The sequence below is a fragment of the Seriola aureovittata genome, chromosome 10 (assembly GCF_021018895.1).
Source record: "Seriola aureovittata isolate HTS-2021-v1 ecotype China chromosome 10, ASM2101889v1, whole genome shotgun sequence".
In the NCBI taxonomy this organism is placed as follows: domain Eukaryota; kingdom Metazoa; phylum Chordata; class Actinopteri; order Carangiformes; family Carangidae; genus Seriola; species Seriola aureovittata.
In genome coordinates this window covers 25,122,173-25,140,370 of record NC_079373.1, presented here as the reverse complement: position 1 = coordinate 25,140,370, position 18,198 = coordinate 25,122,173, and the positions used below count along the sequence as shown (strand labels likewise).

The 18,198-nt window shown below is 41.1% G+C and overlaps 2 protein-coding genes across 3 annotated transcripts; one reads left to right on the top strand and one right to left on the bottom strand.

Moving 5' to 3' along the window:
* Positions 1-2,423: 2,423 nt before the first annotated feature.
* Positions 2,424-11,099, bottom strand: gtse1 (G-2 and S-phase expressed 1). 2 transcript variants are annotated; one of them, XM_056386346.1, is made up of 12 exons: positions 11,011-11,099; positions 10,687-10,756; positions 10,523-10,580; positions 7,945-8,671; positions 7,545-7,706; positions 7,283-7,418; positions 5,370-5,771; positions 5,139-5,196; positions 4,135-4,353; positions 3,786-4,026; positions 3,263-3,379; positions 2,424-2,772 (listed from the first exon to the last, which is right to left on the bottom strand). In XM_056386346.1, the coding sequence occupies exons 2-12, from the start codon at positions 10,706-10,708 to the stop codon at positions 2,683-2,685; spliced, it is 2,232 nt and encodes a 743-aa protein (XP_056242321.1). In that variant the 5' UTR covers positions 10,709-10,756; positions 11,011-11,099; the 3' UTR covers positions 2,424-2,682. The 2 variants fall into 2 exon arrangements, with proteins under 2 accessions (XP_056242321.1, XP_056242322.1); XM_056386347.1 differs by having other exon boundaries at positions 10,911-11,075.
* A 1,068-nt stretch (positions 11,100-12,167) lies between these two features.
* si:dkey-12e7.1 (uncharacterized protein LOC557553 homolog) lies at positions 12,168-18,121 on the top strand. Its single transcript, XM_056386696.1, has 3 exons — positions 12,168-12,452; positions 13,282-13,919; positions 15,178-18,121. The coding sequence occupies exons 2-3, from the start codon at positions 13,356-13,358 to the stop codon at positions 15,763-15,765; spliced, it is 1,152 nt and encodes a 383-aa protein (XP_056242671.1). The 5' UTR covers positions 12,168-12,452; positions 13,282-13,355; the 3' UTR covers positions 15,766-18,121.
* Positions 18,122-18,198: the final 77 nt, after the last annotated feature.

Genomic DNA, 18,198 nt, shown 5'->3' with positions numbered 1-18,198 from the left:
CCCCTGGACATGACTGGGTGCTACGGTAACTGGTTCCCAGCCAGGTGACTTCATCATACTTATCCAGGACCTGTGACAAAATATTTACATCATGTGACATCAGGTATTTTGTCCAGTTTCTGATGAATCAGTTTTATTGGTAGGCCTTTTCTACTTTTTCATGGAGGTAATTACATTAGTAAGTAAAGTTTATTTACATAGCACCTTTCACAGATAAAAAAAAAAGTTATGGAAATTGAGAAAGGTCATACCCGGAAATATTTTCTTAATCCCATTATCTTGAGATAATGGAGCTTTGTTATGTCGCGATAACAAAATAGTTATCAAGTTAATGAAACGAACTCTACCTGCAGACAGACACAGGCAGAGACGTGCTGAGTAACAGATATTTTCCTCAGGGTTTGGTAGACACCAGAAACAGATTTGCTATATCATTGATTATTTCTATTTAAGTTATTGAAGTTTAAAATGTGTGGAAGACAATTACACAGCCCATATTCAAAATATTGCTGACATTCAACAAAATTCACATTTTCATTTCACAAGTAAACTGGGTGTAAATTCTGGGATTAAAGTCAAATAAAACAGAGATACATTCACCTTGAGGCCAAAACGGTACCAACCACAAGGGCGTTCATACTTCTCTCCACCTCTCAAGTAAGTCTCAGTGTCCGTCAAACTGGTGAAATCATAGTCGAACTGCGGGGCAAAGAATTCGTCCTCATCGATGACGTGGCTCCTTCCTGTTGCAGTGTCCGTCACGTCCTCTCCGTAGGGGCCAGCTGCCGGTGCTCTGCCTTGCAGGATGCACTGGATGTGGAAGAAGTTGGATCTTGACACCTGGCTGTAATTTGAGGGGTGGAGATGCAATTTCAAAGCAAATTAATCTAAATCTCAGTCACTCACATGTGAATTATATCTAGACTGCATGTTCACAACACATTCTGCAAACAGGAAAATGTGTTTAGCAACTCTCATGACCGTTGTAGAATAAAATCAGTTTAAACCTGCAGAGTGCGAGTTTCAAAAATCATCTTCTAAAATTCAAAGCTCCAATAATTACCTGGTTTCATCTGCATCCGCAACAGAAGAGACGAGGTTGTTGATGGACAGCTGCTCCTGCACCAAAGCTTCCACGAGGAGCTTGTGACCTTTGTGCTTGAACAGATGTTACGGTGGCGTTGCAGAGGACGCCCAAAGCCTCGAGTGCAATGTCTCTATCAACCATATTTACAGTTAGCTCTTGTATCACAAGAGTAATCAACTGAGTTTTCTAAAGTCCTGCCTTCCAGCTGGATGAAATAATGAAACTAAACTGAACACTTCCTGTTATGAAAAGGTGTGGTGGAGAACAGGTATGAACCTGTCAAGTTGCATACCACCAAAGTTTATTCACTGAATTTGAGCAGCTTGAGCAGGTAGCATACATGATATATATTGTATATGTGTACATGATTTATACAATAAAGATTTTTTAAAAAGTGTAGATATCTGTAGGAATTGTTTGCATTAACTGTTGGTTTCATTCTCTTCTATTGATGGATGGAAGTTGGAAGTTAATTAGTTTATTATTCCCTGAAAAAGGCCCGTTACATTTTTATTTTGGGTAATAAAAAATAAAAAATAAGTTTACGGCTCATCTTTGTACCATTTAATGTTATTTACTTGATTTGAGCTGCTTAAATTTCAATAAAAACTGGAAAAACTGGGCTGCTCAAAATAGTTGACCAGAAGTGGACATATGCTCATTTATAGTGTAGTATATAGTGTATAACATAAAGATACAGAATGTCACTCTTCTGCTTTATCCTGTTTATATCCAGCTAACAACTTGTAAAAGTCATTACAAGAATTATTCTGAACTATTTAATTTCAGATGAAATGGCGAAAGACGCACGTTTTACTTCACTTGTGAGGACAGTGGATCTCTTCAGTGGAGGTTTATTCACACGCTGTGATTTATTTACAAGTTTGTGGCATTTTGCTTTTATTTATATATTTTTTTCCTTTTCCACCTCAGCCTAAACCTTTTAATGATTTTGACATTTTTCCTCTTGAATTTCTGGTTCTTCAAACACAAGTTAAATGTACATAAGCAAAGCAGGTGGATGGAAATACACCTATCGTCTTCCACAGAGCCACATCGATCGCAAGGTTAAAAACCTGTGCAAGTTGGTGGTAAAGAGTCTGGACGCTCTTAAAGTGATGTGGGAGCAGAGACCAAGTCTATGCATGATACTCAAGCTAATGGTTTGAACTTTTATTTTCCAGTGCAACAATATGAATCTTCCAGGAGAGTCTGTCTGAATATGTGCATGGTTTATGTCCTACATTTTTACCCCTGACATTATTTCACCAAACTCTTAGATAGTTTTAAATCAACTTTACTAGCGAGCTCACAGATATTTATGAACAATCAGTAGTGATATTAACAACATTTATTCAGACATCAATAAGAGCAGCGATACAGAGACAATGAAAAGTAGAATCAGGTGCAGAAAAACTTCAGCAAACCTCTGAATATTTTCATAATTTAAAACATAATACTCCGATTCAGTAAAAACATCACTGATTAAAACTTTGTTGTAAACTGGATTATTATTATTAAGAGTTTCTAAGGACAGAAACCTGCTGAGTCCAGTTTAATGCAGAGACAGATCCAGGTGTTCGGGAGGATCTGGATCAGAAGGACAGGTTGATGAGCGGAGCGTTGTTCTCCCTCTTGTCCTCTGGGCTCCACTTGATGAGCGGAGAGCTGAGGTCGATCAGGTGCTGAAACAAAAGCAACGGAGTCATTTGTGTCTGGTAGGTTTTTTTTTGTTAATTAACTAAAGATAATTAAATAAAATATAATTCAAAGGATGCATGACTCAATTTACACATCAGTTTGAAATGTGACAAATCCATGAATTATCAATTGACATTAATTTGCTGCAGCTGACAATAATTGGACGATGTTTTCTCCGTTGTGTTTGTCTCCCACACAGGCAACAGCTGCATCAATACATTAATTAAAATTAATGTGTTTAAATTGTTAATAAAAGGGACAACAATCGTTTTTAACTTTACTTTAAAAATTCAAGTTTTGAGGTGTAAGTTAAGGGTGTTTTACCCCTTAAAGCCTCTTTAACAGTGCAGGTAATCCATTAAAAATACCTTATTATAGACTAATTTATAGGTTAATTATCCCCTTAAAATCCCATTAAGATATCTTTGATTATTAATATTGTCTGTGGATATATAACCAGGTGTGAGCTGTTACCTGAGTTGTAGTGCAGGTCTTGTTGCTGGTGCGGATCAGGTTGGGCGTGTTGGTCAGGTCGATGAGCAGTTTCTCATGAGGCTGCAGAACAGGAGCTGGAAGATCCAACAGGAGAACCTGAGGAGAGAGAACCGAGAGAACGTCAGAGCGATGCGGGTCTGTGAGGTTCTGAAAGGATGACAAAGCTCCTCAAGAGTCCAGACTCAGTACAGAATCTCACCAGAACCAATACCTGTGATGTGACCACAAACTCTGATGAGACCAAAAAGAGATTATGAACTGCAACAAGATGAAAAGCTGCACAGACCAAAAACTGAGATTCTGGACTTTGGTTTCAGCTTTATCACCAAATATTTTACATTTCAAATTAAACCGAGCAGCTGGACGTTCATCAGTTGCTGCAACTGCTTTTTAATTAGATAATAACAAATCCAGGATCCGAACATCTCCAGATTTACTTTAAATCCTGTCAGACATGGGCAGATGATCAGAACTGTTAAAACTGGTGACTGTGACCTCTGACCTCTTGTGTCTTGCTGCTGCTCTCCTCTGTAGTTTCCAGTTCGATCAGGTTTCTAACAGGCTCTGATTGGCTCTGACCCGGCGCCACAGGATCCGTGCTCTCTGACTGGTCAGGCTGGGGAGGGGGGCTGCAGGGTGGGCTGGGGAGGGGGGCTGCAGGGGGCTGCTCCTCCTCCAGAGAGAAGGGCTGGATGTCAGGGGTGTCATCAGGCTCCGCCTCCTGTGTGACTGCAGGGGCGGGGCTACACAGAGACAACGACAACAGAGATAAATGACCTCTGCATGTGTTGTCATGGTAACAGAGCAGCTTTCATGATGGTCGACAGCAGTAAAAAAAAAAAACATCTCACCTGCAGCTGCTTTCTTTCCTGGCCAGGCCAGGGGCGGGGTCAGCATCGAAGGTGGGCAGCGGCCTGACGGACCAGGTCCGGTTGGTGGGCGTGGGGATGGCGGACATCCTGCATCTCACCGGGGTGGGGAGGGCAGAGGGACGACGTGCCTTCATCTGCAACGCCCTGCAGCCACCAGCAGAGGGCGTCAGAGGGGCAGCAGAGGGTTTCTGAGGAAGACTAGAGGAGAGGAAGGTGATGAGTGATAATGACAGCGGCGATTTGTCAGAAACTCAACAGTGGATTGAATTCAGCTCCAACAAGATACAGGACAGATGTTCCAGGTGTTTGGTTTTTTTTTTTTTCCATCTACCTCAGCAGAACCAAGACGTGAACTGACACACCGTCAGTTGCTTTATTACAGTTGCTTTATTACAGACCAAGCAGTTACAGAGAAACATTAACATAGATTTTTTGATAAATGTGATCATTTAAATGTAAGTTTTTACAGCTTCCTCTGAAAACAGTTGATATGAGGATGATAATTGTCTGTAGGTTCGTCAGTGCAAATAATCAATATAAACGTATCGATCGCAGCTGCTTTTAAACGTACCTCCAGATTCACTGATTAAGCCTGCTGAATGATGAAGAGATAATCTGCCATTCTGTTCGACTAAAATCAAACGTCCCTGAGGGGTTTTCTTGTAAACAAAAACATCTATTATTTATCTTTTTTAAAAAGTATTTGATATCGTCATTTTGCAGTTTTTTACTTTGTGTTTTTTTTTCCTCTGAGTTTTGCTCATACAAATGTTCCAAGTCACCAAGTCAACACCAAACCTGCTTCCTGTTGTGGGCGTGTTTGATTCACAAGTTACATCAACAGTAAAAACAAGGATTTTTACTCTGAGTCGGAAAATCTGTGGTGTTTTCATACATGTGAATGGTGTAAATGTAAAGCTGATGACATGTGAATGGTGTAAATGCAAAGCTGATGACACAGTGACACTGATGATGTCATCTACCTGTCCACGTTGCTCACTGACATCAGCCTCTTTGGCTTCATCACGTTTGATGAGACGTCTGGAGATGAAAAACAACGGCGTCGTCAGATCATTAAATACACAAACTGAAAACTTGCTTTAGATTTAATTCAGAAGAGTTTTATGAATAAACTCCAGGAAGAAACAAACTGATCTGATGACTGAACAAACAGACATTGAAGTCACAGCTCTGACATCATCACCGTCGCTCACCATCTCCGTGTTGGACTCCTCTCGCTCCTCCGCTCGGTGTCGGTACGACCACGGCCTCCGGTTCGGCCTTGGCCTTCAGTCCGCTCTGTGGACGGACTAAGGCGATGGGGGGTACGGAGGTGGTCCTCTCCAAAACCCTCTTGGCGGGCGTCATCTGGAAAGGCGTGGCCTCAGCTCTCTTCAGCGGCGTGGACCTGTTGGCTTTGATGCGCTCCGCCTCAGACAGATTCCTGGCCTGGGCAGACAGCGAGCGGCGGCGGGCTGCGGCAGAGGTTGTCGGCTCTGCGGCGGCATAGGTGGTGGAGCGACGTGGTCTGCTGTGTTTGGCCGCTCTGTTGACGCTGCTGGGCGCTGGGCCACTGGAGCCGCTTACACTCCGGTTCAGAGAAGAGTTCAGTTTACCTGAGAGGAGACACAACACCTGTAATGCTGCATGTTCTGATTGGATGATGAGAGCAGGTTAGTTAGCTCTTAGCCAGTTAACTAGCAGTTGCTGTTAGTTAACTAGTTAGCCTGTTAAGTTGGAAATACCAGGCAGGTTGCAAAAAACACCTTAAGTTAAGATTTTCCTTAAAGTCTGAGTTAAGGTTTCTGTAAAAATAAAAACAGCTGCACAAAAAAACACCTTAACTCTTCTCCTTAAGGTTTTCTTAAATGTTCACTTACGTATTTTAGGTTTTCTCCTTATCTTGGTCTTATACTTCAGGAATCACTTAAAGTCTGTTAAACCGTTGCACAAAAGACCTTAGTGAAGCAAAGGAAAAAAACTTAAAGGTACCTCTGACTGTATATTCACTGCAACATGACCGAGTTTATGGCAGTAAATGAAGAAAATGAACCTTGTAAGAGTTTCTGAGCAACACCCTTAAGGTTTAAACTCTCCTTAGGTGAGGGAGTTACTTAAAGTGTCATATTTAAATAGAAAACTTAAGGTGTTTTGTGCACCCGGACTCTGGTCACTTAGGAGATAACTGTTGGCCTTGTATGAAATATAATGTCAATATAATTTGGGTCTAAAAATAAAAATTTAAGCTCATCATATTCTATTTATCTTTACTGTGACGTTTATTTTTGTGTTGAAATGTTAAAAGATGACAAGCAGCACTTCAGTGTTTTATGATTTTGTAGAAACTGCCAGATGTGATATACATCGGCTGAACGATAGGCAAAAATAAAAAATCATATTGCAGTTATTTTGGCAGATATTGTTTTTTCAGTTGGAATGGTCGTTTTTTTATTTTCACTGAAAAAAATAAAAATAAAAATTATGTGATTTTTGTCGGGTCTTGTACCAAACAAACGCGTTCATTTTTACATGCGCAGAATAAGATTTGTGGCCCTGACCCACGACACTTATGGTGCTAACAATGCACAACAGTGCTGTGACACAATTTACATGTATTTATATAAAAAGTACATTTGGATATTGCACTTGACTATGTTGCACTTTCGATAATATATTTCGATTAATTGTTCGGGCCGAGTAGAAATACTCTGAACAATTAAAGCGTTAAAAAACGGAATTTGAATGTGTATTATTGAACCAAATGAACCAAATCCCAGTGAGACTTGACACTGAATGTAACATTATGAAACTGAATTAATTTGCTCTGAAACCGTATTTGAACCTCAATGAAAATTCAACCCTCTGAAAACGTCCTCATTCTCATCATTTAAATTCAGTTCTTGCGTTTTTTTGAAACTGCATAAAAATTCCCCTCAGTCCTCTGGACATGACACTCCGAGCTGAAAGCCGTCAGATTTCAACATGTTGAATCGTAACCAAAGACTCATCACACCTCCGACCCCGTTTCATTGACTGGACTTTGATGAATGCTGTTATTTGTTAAAACAGATTGCGTTTGTTCACTATTGTCACTCAATCATGACGATATCTGAAGACATATTTATACCTTTAGCGGGGGACAGAGACATGCTGGAGTTGAAGCTCGACATTGAGGATGAGGACGAGGACATGTTCTTCCTGTCTGTCACCCTCCTGCTCTGAAGAGACGGAGTTTTCACACCTGACCCGTTCCTCATAACACTCTGATGGAGAGAGAAAACAAGCATCCGTTCATACATTAAATGCGTTTGGCTGCAGTGTCTGACTCCGTCTGACAGGTGGAGCCGTTTGGTTCAGAGTGGAAATCTAGCTATGGACAGGTGTGTTACCTTGGTGGGCGGAGCCAGTGTGCGTTTCCCCTGCTGACTAGAGTTGAGGGAGGAGTCGCTGATGTCAGAGGCCACGCTCGCCGAATCAGAGAGCAGATCCTCATAAGACTCCGCCCTGCTGGAGGGACGAGAGGTCAGGCTCCGCCTCCAACCCCCCACCGCCTGAAAAAGATCAGAAATAGTGGTTTCCAAACTGGGGGTCTCGACCCCTGCAGTGATCATCAGATAACGCTGAGGGGTCACAGTTGGATCAGTGGAAGAAGAAGAAGAAAAAATCTGTTCTGTGGAGCAAATCTGTATCCTTAGAAAAAAAATAAGTATCAATGGGGGGGGAGGGGGGGGGGGGATATGAATGTTTCACCTGTGGACTAAACAGTAAAAAAACAAACTTCGCTCCTACTTTGATTGGTGGCTGCAGTCTGGTTTTCTCCACTTTGCTCTTGGCGGCTGAACAGGAAGTTGTTGGAGCAGCTGGTTTGCTCGGCAGCACGATGCCACCACCCAGTGCTGCTTTCCCTCGCAGCGCCGTCTTGGGCTGAGCCCTGGCGCCAGCAACGGGGCTGGAGGTGCTGAGTCTTGCAGTGGGGCGGGTTGATGAAGCTGTAGACGCAGAGTTGGTGGAGGATGCTGAATTGGCAGTGGCGGGGCGGGTGGATGAAGCTTTGTTGGTGGCAGCTGGGCGTTTGGATGAAGCTGCATTGGCACTGCTTCCTCTCAGCAGGTGGCGCTGGACCGCGGGGGGGAGCTGCTTCATGGGACTGTCCTGTACGCAGAAGGTCTGGCGTTTGATGGGGCTGAGTGCACTGGCGGTTTGACCAAGCACATCCAGTTTGGCCTCTGCGCCCTGAACAAACTCTTCCCTGGTGGTTGCGGGGTCGCTGGCCATGACGGTGGTCTCCTGTCCCTCGCCATGCACCTGGCTCGGCTTGCCGCTCTGCAGCTGGGTGGCTAGCCAGTGGGCTTCCTGACACACAGCCTCCAGCTTATCCCCAGTCAATGGGCTCCAGCTCACCCGCACGCCACCACCGCTGTCCTTGAGCCGAGATGCCACATCAACAGAGAAAAACTTCTCCTCATGGCTAAATGAACCAACGAACACATCACCCTCGTCTTCATCACCTTTGGAGCTGCAGAGCAGAGAGAGAAGTTAGGGGATGAACAGCTAAAGATAAAACTCCCCTAAATTCAAGAAGGATGAAGAGGGTGAACGCTTAAACCTGAGGTAAATGTTTGTTAATGTTCACATCTTCCATTTTTTACTGATAAACAGGTGCTGGTCAATAAATTAGAATATCATCAAAAAGTTGATTTATTTCAGTAATTCCATTCAAAAAGTGAAACTTGTATATTATATTCATTCATTACACACAGACTGATATATTTCAAATGTTTTTTTCTTTTAATTTTGATGATTATAACTGACAACTAATGAAAATCCCAAATTCAGTATCTCAGAAAATTAGAATATTACTTAAGACCAATACAAAAAAAAAAAAAAAGGATTTTTAGAAATGTTGGCCAACTGAAAAGTATGAACATGAAAAGTATGAGCATGTACAGCACTCAATACTTAGTCGGGGCTCCTTTTGCCTGAATTACTGCAGCGTGGCATGGAGTCGATCAGTCTGTGGCACTGCTCAGGTGTTATGAGAGCCCAGGTTGCTCTGATAGTGGCCTTCAGCTCTTCTGCATTGTTGAGTCTGGCGTATCTCATCTTCCTTTTCACAATACCCCATAGATTTTCTATGGGGTTAAGGTCAGGCGAGTTTGCTGGCCAATTAAGAACAGGGATACCATGGTCCTTAAACCAGGTACTGGTAGCTTTGGCACTGTGTGCAGGTGCCAAGTCCTGTTGGAAAATGAAATCTGCATCTCCATAAAGTTGGTCAGCAGCAGGAAGCATGAAGTGCTCTAAAACTTCCTGGTAGACAGCTGCGTTGACCTTGGACATCAGAAAACACAGTGGACCAACACCAGCAGATGACATGGCACCCCAAACCATCACTGACTGTGGAAACTTTACACTGGACCTCAAGCAACGTGGATTCTGTGCCTCTCCTCTCTTCCTCCAGACTCTGGGACCTTGATTTCCAAAGGAAATGCAAAATTTACTTACTTACTTACTTACTTACTACTAAACACTGACTCCAGCTGCAGTCCACTCTTTGTGAATCTCCCCCACATTTTTGAATGGGTTTTGTTTCACAATCCTCTCCAGGGTGCGTTAATCCCTATTGCTTCTACCACATCTTTTCCTTCCCTACGCCTCTCTATTAATGTGCTTGGAAACAGAGCTATGTGAACAGCCAGCCTCTTTAGCAATGACCTTTTGTGTCTTGCCCTCCTTGTGCAAGGTGTCACTGGTCGTCTTTTGGACAACTGTCAAGTCAGCAGTCGTCCCCATGATTGCGTAGCCTACAGAACTAGACAGAGACCATTTAAAGGCCTTTGCAGGTTTTTGAGTTAATTAGCTGATTAGAGTGTGGCACCAGGTGTCTTCAATATTCAACCTTTTCAAAATATTCTAATTTTCTGAGATACTGAATTTGGGGTTTTCATTAGTTGTCAGTTATAATCGTCAGAATTAAAAGAAATAAACACTTGAAATATATCAGTCTGTGTGTTATGAATGAATACAAGTTTCACTTTTTGAATGGAATTACTGAAATAAGTCAACTTTTTGATGATATTGTAATTTATTGACCAGCACCTGTATTTGTTAACCCTCAAAAAAGATGAGCGCATTGGATTCAGTCTTATATTTTCTTCCACTATATGCACCATTTTGTATGTAGTTTTAAAACTCCATCTATTCATTTTTTTTTTTTATTAAGGGTGATGGTACAGCAGCAGAGTAGGTTGTTTATGAGAGAATATTAGAAAGAAAGCTCCTGAGAGAACCCTGCGTTATGTTTCTGGGTTAATACTTGCTGCCAACGTGAAACAGAGTTAAACAGAGACCGACATGTGCTTCCTACCTGGCAGGTGACAGAGAAACATCGAAGTCAAACTTCTCATCGTTCAGGAAGAACACATCTGTTCAGAGACACAACCGTGGGTCATAGAGCAGTCAACGAACCACACAAACAACAGTGTTAACGGTGTTTTAAAGCTGACTCTGGGTCAGTGAATGCTAGCTTACCGCTATTAGCTCGACAGTCCATCCCGCCGTTGGTTCTTGTCTGTAGGGCACAGGTTGATCCAGATCAGACCTACAGCGACACATTCAACCATCACATCAAAAACTACACGAACAACCTTTTAAACGAACAGAAATTTAACAAACACGAACTTTAACCGTCATGCTAACTTTGGCGTTAGCTTGCTAGCCCGTTAATTCTCCACCCAAATCAAACGGTAACTGACCTGAGCTTTAAACTGAGAATTTCAAGGCGAAGTTTGGTTCATTCGGCGGCTCACGGGACTCCTAACAAGTCTCGGTTTAATTAAAGTTAAAGTTACAAACCTCAAGTTCCTCTGAAAACTCACGAATCTTTCTTTCCCTTGTTCTGCATTCAAACTGCGAGACGAACACAATTACACAAACAATTCAAATCTGCTGCGCCGCTGGTCATGTGACTCACACGACCTCGGTCATTGGTTAGAAGTTTATGACGACCAAGCGAATGGAGTTATGGGTAATGTAGTCCACAGAGATACAGCCGATTTCTGTGTTTAAAACGTTTTAAATTAGATTTATAAGTTTGACGCCGATAAAATAGCTTAAAACAAACTTCACATCAATAAAGAACAAATAGCAAATACAAAATAAAGAGAAATTAATAAATGAATTCATACAAAATCCTTTTTATCAATTCTTTTTTAGCCATCAAAAATAAAAAAGTTAATCTATACCTATATTTAGCCTAGTTTCAGAGTTTGAGCATTAAGCGTTTAGCAAATAAAGAAAATGAATCAAATATATTCACAAAGGGAAAGAATGCATAAAGAAATAAGAAAATAAGTAAAAGAAAAACAAAATACTAAACAAGGTATAACAGTGATTTCAGAGGATTGACATGATTTTGTAATTTTTTAGTGTAAAAATTACTTTAGTCCAGTTTGTTTATTTATTTAGCTTAGCTCTCTTTAAATTGACCACAAACTCTGCCAGCTTCGTCTCTTTGATGTTATTTGATGTTCTTTGTTTGCATGGAGGTTAGAACTTTTTTTTCCCTTTATTGACATTCTTTATAACAGTCAAAAAGGCACCAGTCACATTCAGGATAAATGCAGAAACAATAGGAACAATTGAGCAAGCATTAACAAGAATAGGAATATAGAAGAAGGAAAATGAATGAGCAAATAAATACTAAGAAAACTAAGAAAAATCTAATAGCCCAATATCTAAAATAAAAAATAAAGGGGCAAAATAAGTCAGGTATAAAAGTCCATAGATATTCATACGGGTTTTGGGCTTTTTTAATATATCGGTATTTCATATATTTTTTTATATAATATTATTTCATTTAAATAGAAATATTGGTGTGTGTTTTTACAACCATAGACTGTATATAAAAACAACAACTATTCTTCTAAACCCATTCTTTTCAAACATGAACCCCCGCACGACGGTGCAACGCCGGGGAAAAAACACGCAGCCCGACGCATTTTGATGACGCCATCACCAACGAGCCACAACAAAAACAACAACAGAACTCAGCTGTTCGGCGGCTAACTAGCCGGCCTAGTTACTGAATTCTGTTCTCTACAGTTTTTAGGTGTTTCATTTGTACATTTTACTTTTTACAGTTACTAATGCATTCGGATACAAAGCAAATTATATAAAATATTCAACGATGCGCGGCAATTAGCTGTATTATTTTAAACCCCTTTGTCTCATCTCTGCTAGCTCCTAGCAGGTTAGCATTTAAACTGAGGACGAGGGGGAGCCAGTTCGACCAAAAGGTAACGACACGACTTTTGTCGATTATAGTGTAAAACAATCACTAACTATAGGATATACAGGTTGTCTCTGAATGTGAACCTGTTCAACCGAAAGGTAACGATCAGGAAATAATAAGAGTAAAATAACGGATCTGCCAGAGCACCTCGAGTCATGTCACAAACTGACCGTGTCACACCACGAAACTGTAATTTAATGCCTGCATAACGTTGAGCACGTGAATATCACATTACGTGTAGGTTTTCTTTCAGTGGAGTATTTGTTGATGAAGTAACGTTACACCAACCTCGGTTGATCAGCTTCACCTGGACTTTCAAGGGAAAGCCACCTAATTTAGGAGTTTACATATGGTACGATTACAGCTATTGAAAACAGTTGTGCTTAAGCCATACGATACTAAGTTTAATTTATACACCAAGATAAAGTTTAGGTTCAAGCTGAACCACAATTCAAGTATGTTAGAGCTTAAAATACAGCCACATAAGTCAAATAGGTAGGTTTACAAGCCGAGCTGTTCAGCTGGACTAAAGTCATGTGAATGTTGATGGTGTTCTCCATTCAGAGCCTAAAGGCATGTTGTATTGCCTGCTGTAAAACAGACCACATAGTGAACCACAGCGGGTCTTGTTTTTTCTGCTAGTTAACTTTGGACAACTTGAAAAAAAGAAACAAAAAAGTCTCACCCAAATAAAAGATTCATGCAATCCACATAGCAAAACACGCCATTAAAAACATAAAACATGTACAACATAACAACTGTGTTAAATCTTCTGTCATTGTGTTCATTGTAAATCATTGTGAATTATTTTCTGTCTGTTTCTTTTCTTTAAGACTTCACCAGGCCAGAAACATTTATGGCAGAACTAGACCACAAGACCGACCGGTGGAGATTCTGACCTCCACCAATGACGACCAACATCATTTCCTCATCTGTCATCATGTCACCGAGAAAAAGACCCCTGGTGCCTGTAAGCAGCCGTCGGAAAGCAACGGATGACTACTTCCCTTTCAACTTCCTGCCGGTGGAGTGCCAGCTGCATGTCTTGTCCTTTCTGAATGAGGTGGATAAGTGTAGCTGTGCCTTGGTTTGCCTGAGCTGGAGCTGTCTCGTCCGCTCGTGGAAGCTGTGGCGGGTGGCTGACTATTCCCGTCGCGGTGTCTTCCATCTGGGTCAGGAGGGGCTGCTTGTTTCCAACCGTGAGTTCGAGAGGTGGAAATCCTGGGTCCACCATTACACCCACCACCTCATCTCCCGCCGGGCGAGCCTGCTCACACTGAAGGCCAGCTTTGACCTGGGGGATCGTTGCAACAAGTGGTGCGAGCTGCTGAGCCACCTGCTGGATAATGTTCACTGCAGAGACCTCAGCCACCTGGACCTCAACTGGACCTTTACTCTTCTCGAGCCGCTGGACCTCAGGGTCCACTCCAGCTCCAGCTCACACCAGGACAGCATTACCAAAATGGACCAGGTAACTTGATTTTGCTGGTTTTAGTTTCCACTGTGAATCCAGGTTGAAATTAAAGCTGCAGCGTCACATGTTGGCGGCTCCTGACTTAAGCACCCAGAAGTCTTGTAAGTATTTTGACCTCTGTAAACTGCTGTAACAGTTTAGACCAAAGGATGCTAGTTAGACTTTCCCTGTTTTATGAGTGACTACACTTCATGTGTGAGGAAATGATCAGACCCAGTACGAGTGGAAGCAAAGAAGAAAAATCTGCAGATTATCGATTAATGAAAATTGGACACTCTTCTTTATTGTACAGTTGATAAAACACATTTTTGATTTTTTTTTTTTTGTCTTCTTTTTAAATAACTCCATGCCAGGTAGTTTTAGGTCTCTCTGTCAACATACTGCATACAACACTGGAACAATGTCATATTATCACATGATGATCATATATTTAGTTCATTAATGGATTTGTTAATCAGCAGATATTCAATTGTTAAGTACTTCATCATGCATAAATGCCAAATTGAAGAATCTGATTAATAGTAAAAATGAAGATGAACAATAACAACAGAAGAAATAAAATAGAATCAATGAAATTAAATCAATACATTTCCAAGCAAAGAGAACAGATAATAGAACAATTAAGACGATCACAAGCATAAAACAACAGAAGTGAGTAATTTAAAGAGAAATAAAACAAGGTAAAACCAGGAAAAGCTCTGAGATAAAAGTACGTTTTACTGAGTGATGGTTAAATTCCATTTAGCTGCTCTGGTTTCAGATTCGCGTGTACAGGTGTAATTAATAACATTAACGACGGCTCTGTTCCATTAAGTGTCTCAGTGAGCCATGTCAGGATGTACAGACCCGGGGCCGATATAATTAATGTGATTGATCACACCCATCACACATCCTGCTCACTGTCCTGCTGTCATGGCCGACTGGGACATGTGAGCTGAACAGTGGGTACTCACGAATAGTCTGTACATTACCTGTTACCCATGTTTTAGACACTTTTAAAAACGCCCTTCGAAACAATCCAATATCCTTTTAAATGTACGCTTCACATGGAATATTTTCTGCAGTTTATCTTCCAGTGAAATTCCCGTTTTATTGGGGAGAAAAGAAAAGCTGGTGATGTTCATAAAGCGGTCACCTGACCTTTTTCCAGCTTCCAAAGGGAGGGGATGGCAGCAACAGTTTGGAAACCAGTGTTATGAGATGTTTTTGTGCAGACTAACACCACATGGTTCATCTCTCTGGTTTGATTTGACAGGTGACGAGTTTCCAGGAGTTGCTGACCAAACTCACCCACAGCTGCCCGCGCATCTCTAAGATGCGGCTGCATTTTGACTGGTCGGACTTGTCCGTGTCGCTGCTCACCCAGTTCCAGCAGCTCAGAGTCCTTGAGCTCAAATATTTCTGGGTCTTTAAAGGAGTGACTCCCTCGACGCTGCAGACCCTAACCAAATCCCTGCCTAACCTAAAGTCTCTGACTCTACACATCCTGGTGCCGCTAAGGAATCTGGGCATCTCGTACACTCTGGAGTCCCAGTCTCTGGAGTTCCTGGACGTGTCGCCCAGCCGAGGCTTAGTCTTCTCCTGCCTGAAGCTGCCGGCCCTGCGCGAGCTTCGAGCCAAGAAGATCGTCCGCGGGATCACGCTGGACCGGAGGACCAGGCTGAGGATTCAGCACCGATGGCCCTGCCTGTACCACGTCCTCCGTGAGGGCACGCCGAAGCTTCAGGCCCTTAACAATGAGAGGCTCCTCCCCACATGGCGAGAGGAGAGCTACGGGGAGCTGTCTGCTATCCTGGAACAGTCCTGTTACTGTGTTCAGCATCTGGACAGCTGGCTTTGGTAGTCAACTGTAAATGAAGTACATCCCACATCTGGTGGTCAGTTGGTAGATTCCAGAAGAAAGCAGTATATTTCCTGTAAACTCGCCATCGCTGGCCTGATTTAAGTGAACTGAACGTGCACTCATGGGGACACATAATCAAATGACTGCAAACTGTTTCCAAAACAGTAAGCTGCTGCTGTTAATGTGGAGACACTTTCCTAAATGTCGACAAGACAATGATAAACAGCGTGTCTGTAATTGTTTTATTTTGTTGGTCCAATATCTCCAAAAAAAAAACAAAAACTGATTGTACTGTGTTACTGGCCTGGATTCATGGTCCGTGGTCCGTGTTATGAAAAGAAGACTAAACGACTGAGTGAGTGTAATGGCTCCTCAAAGCTGTTGAGCGATGCCTTTTAAACTTTAACTAAACTTGTTCAAAGAGAAACCTGTGACAGCGAACCAGGGCTCACTGCTGAGGCGGGAAAACAACAATCCAGACTAAAGGCAAAATATTTGGAGAAAAACATTTGAATTTTATATTAAAGTCAGCATTGAGAAAAAAAAGTGTAATTTCAAGATAACAAGTTATCTAAAAAGTCCTGAATCATTTTCAGAAACATGTGTGATGTAATGAGAGAAAAGAAAATGTTATAATCTGATATAAAAATCACAGGGACAGATTATTTAAATCTCAAAATATCAGATTTTTAAACAAAATTATCAACATTGAGTTTTTTCTTGAAGTATCCTGATTTTTTTTTTTTAGAAGTATTTCAAATATATATTACAAGTTAATATTACAACTTTTCCCATCCAAAATATTATTTTTTCCCTAAAAAAAATAATGTTTATTCTTAATATATTACAATTAAACCTCAAAATATTTTGCCTTTCTTCTCTGTCTCTGATTCCCATTAACAACATTTTCTCAATTGTGAAAAACTGACATGTACTGTATTGTATCGATCACTATTGTTATTATTTTGGTTATTGATTGAATGCAGTTGTATTTATCATCACACATTCAGATGTAAAGCTGCAAAGAAACAGAGCTTCTGACTAGAAAACTGCACAAACCGCCGACGAGATCAGGCGTGAGCTGATAGTACACGACTGATCTCGTCGGCCGTTTACACATTTTAACCACGTAAATCTCAGTAACAACAGAAGAAGAAAAAATAACAATCTGTGGCAAGTTAAAACACAACAGTACAGGACCAAAAAGCCTCTCTGAATTTCTGGGTTCTGACCCTGGGATTTAAATGACCTGAAAACACAAGCTGGTTCTGATTTAAATACTTGGCACCTTCAGACTGACAGTATTAATCTGGTGTAATCCCAATCAGGAACCAGGTATCATTCCAGTGCTGGACCAGTTTGCACCCGACATGTTTTTATTTCCTTGTTGATGTGTGATTTTAGATGAAATTTTAATCATGTATTTTTATTTTAAAAGCAGAGAGAGCTAATGTATCGTTTTTTTCTTTTATTTAGGTTTTAAGACATTTAACCTGCCTGTCTTAAAATGACATTTGGAAACTTTTTTTTTTGCACATTTCCATTGCTGTTATGAAAGGTTAATGTTGTTCGAATCACTGTAGCAAGCAAGTGACCAAAATCCAGCTGTTATTGTTTGTGATCATGGATTCCAGATATATTTTACATGTATGTAAAGTTGTGACATTTTATTTCCATTCCTTCTTCTTTTTTGTTTTTTATCCCGAGCCTCCACTGTTTTGCCTCTGGCTGTCGAGAAATGGAGTCGGTGCCTTTTGCAGTTTCCCTCCTAATCAGTAGAGGACCTTCTTCTCAAAGATTTGGCGAACAGGATTTCTCTCGCAACAGAAACGCGGGTGTGTTTACAGCTGCACGATAGTGAAACGCTCGCGTCTTCAAACTGATGGATTCTGATCATTTCACTCCAGTTACTTGAGCTGCAGATGTGTGTCTGAGGGTATTTATTTTCTCCAGGATATATCGATGTATGTGTGAGATGTGGTTGATGTTATGAAACTTTTTGAGTGTAGTTTCACAAGATCCTTCAAAAGTATAATTTTTTGTTATCATTGTTTTAATCGTGTGTGTGTGTGTGTGTGTGTGTGTGTGTGTGTGGTTGTGTGTGTGTGTGTGTGTGTGTGTGTGTGTGTGTCATCAACTCATAGTTTCTCAGAGAAACATGAATAATTTAACCGATGACAGCTCTGATCCCAGATCTCCTGCTGTCTGAGGAATAAATCCTTCCTGAAAACAACATATCTAAATGTGTGAGTAGAACATCCTGACAGATGTGGTAACATCTGGTCCATAAGACTTTTTTTTTTTTTTTTTTTTACATAATAAATGATTACGGTTTTGAGTTTTCTGGAATCCAATACGGTCATTCTTTTAAGTACACAGGATGCAATGGAAGCAATGCTTTTTTTTTTTTTTATCTGCGTTGCAACACTTCAC

Bases quoted from the DNA above. Each gene is read 5' to 3' on its own strand.
- gtse1 (XM_056386346.1), bottom strand. From the start codon at position 10,708: ATGGACTGTCGAGCTAATAGCG. The intron at 7,707-7,944 runs GTAGGAGCGAAG...GATCTTTTTCAG, and splicing joins GACTGCAGCCACCAATCAAA to GCGGTGGGGGGTTGGAGGCG. The intron at 7,419-7,544 runs GTAACACACCTG...TCTCTCCATCAG, and splicing joins CACTGGCTCCGCCCACCAAG to AGTGTTATGAGGAACGGGTC.
- si:dkey-12e7.1 (XM_056386696.1), top strand. From the start codon at position 13,356: ATGACGACCAACATCATTTCCTCATCTGTCATCATGTCACCGAGAAAA. The intron at 13,920-15,177 runs GTAACTTGATTT...TTGATTTGACAG, and splicing joins GCATTACCAAAATGGACCAG to GTGACGAGTTTCCAGGAGTT.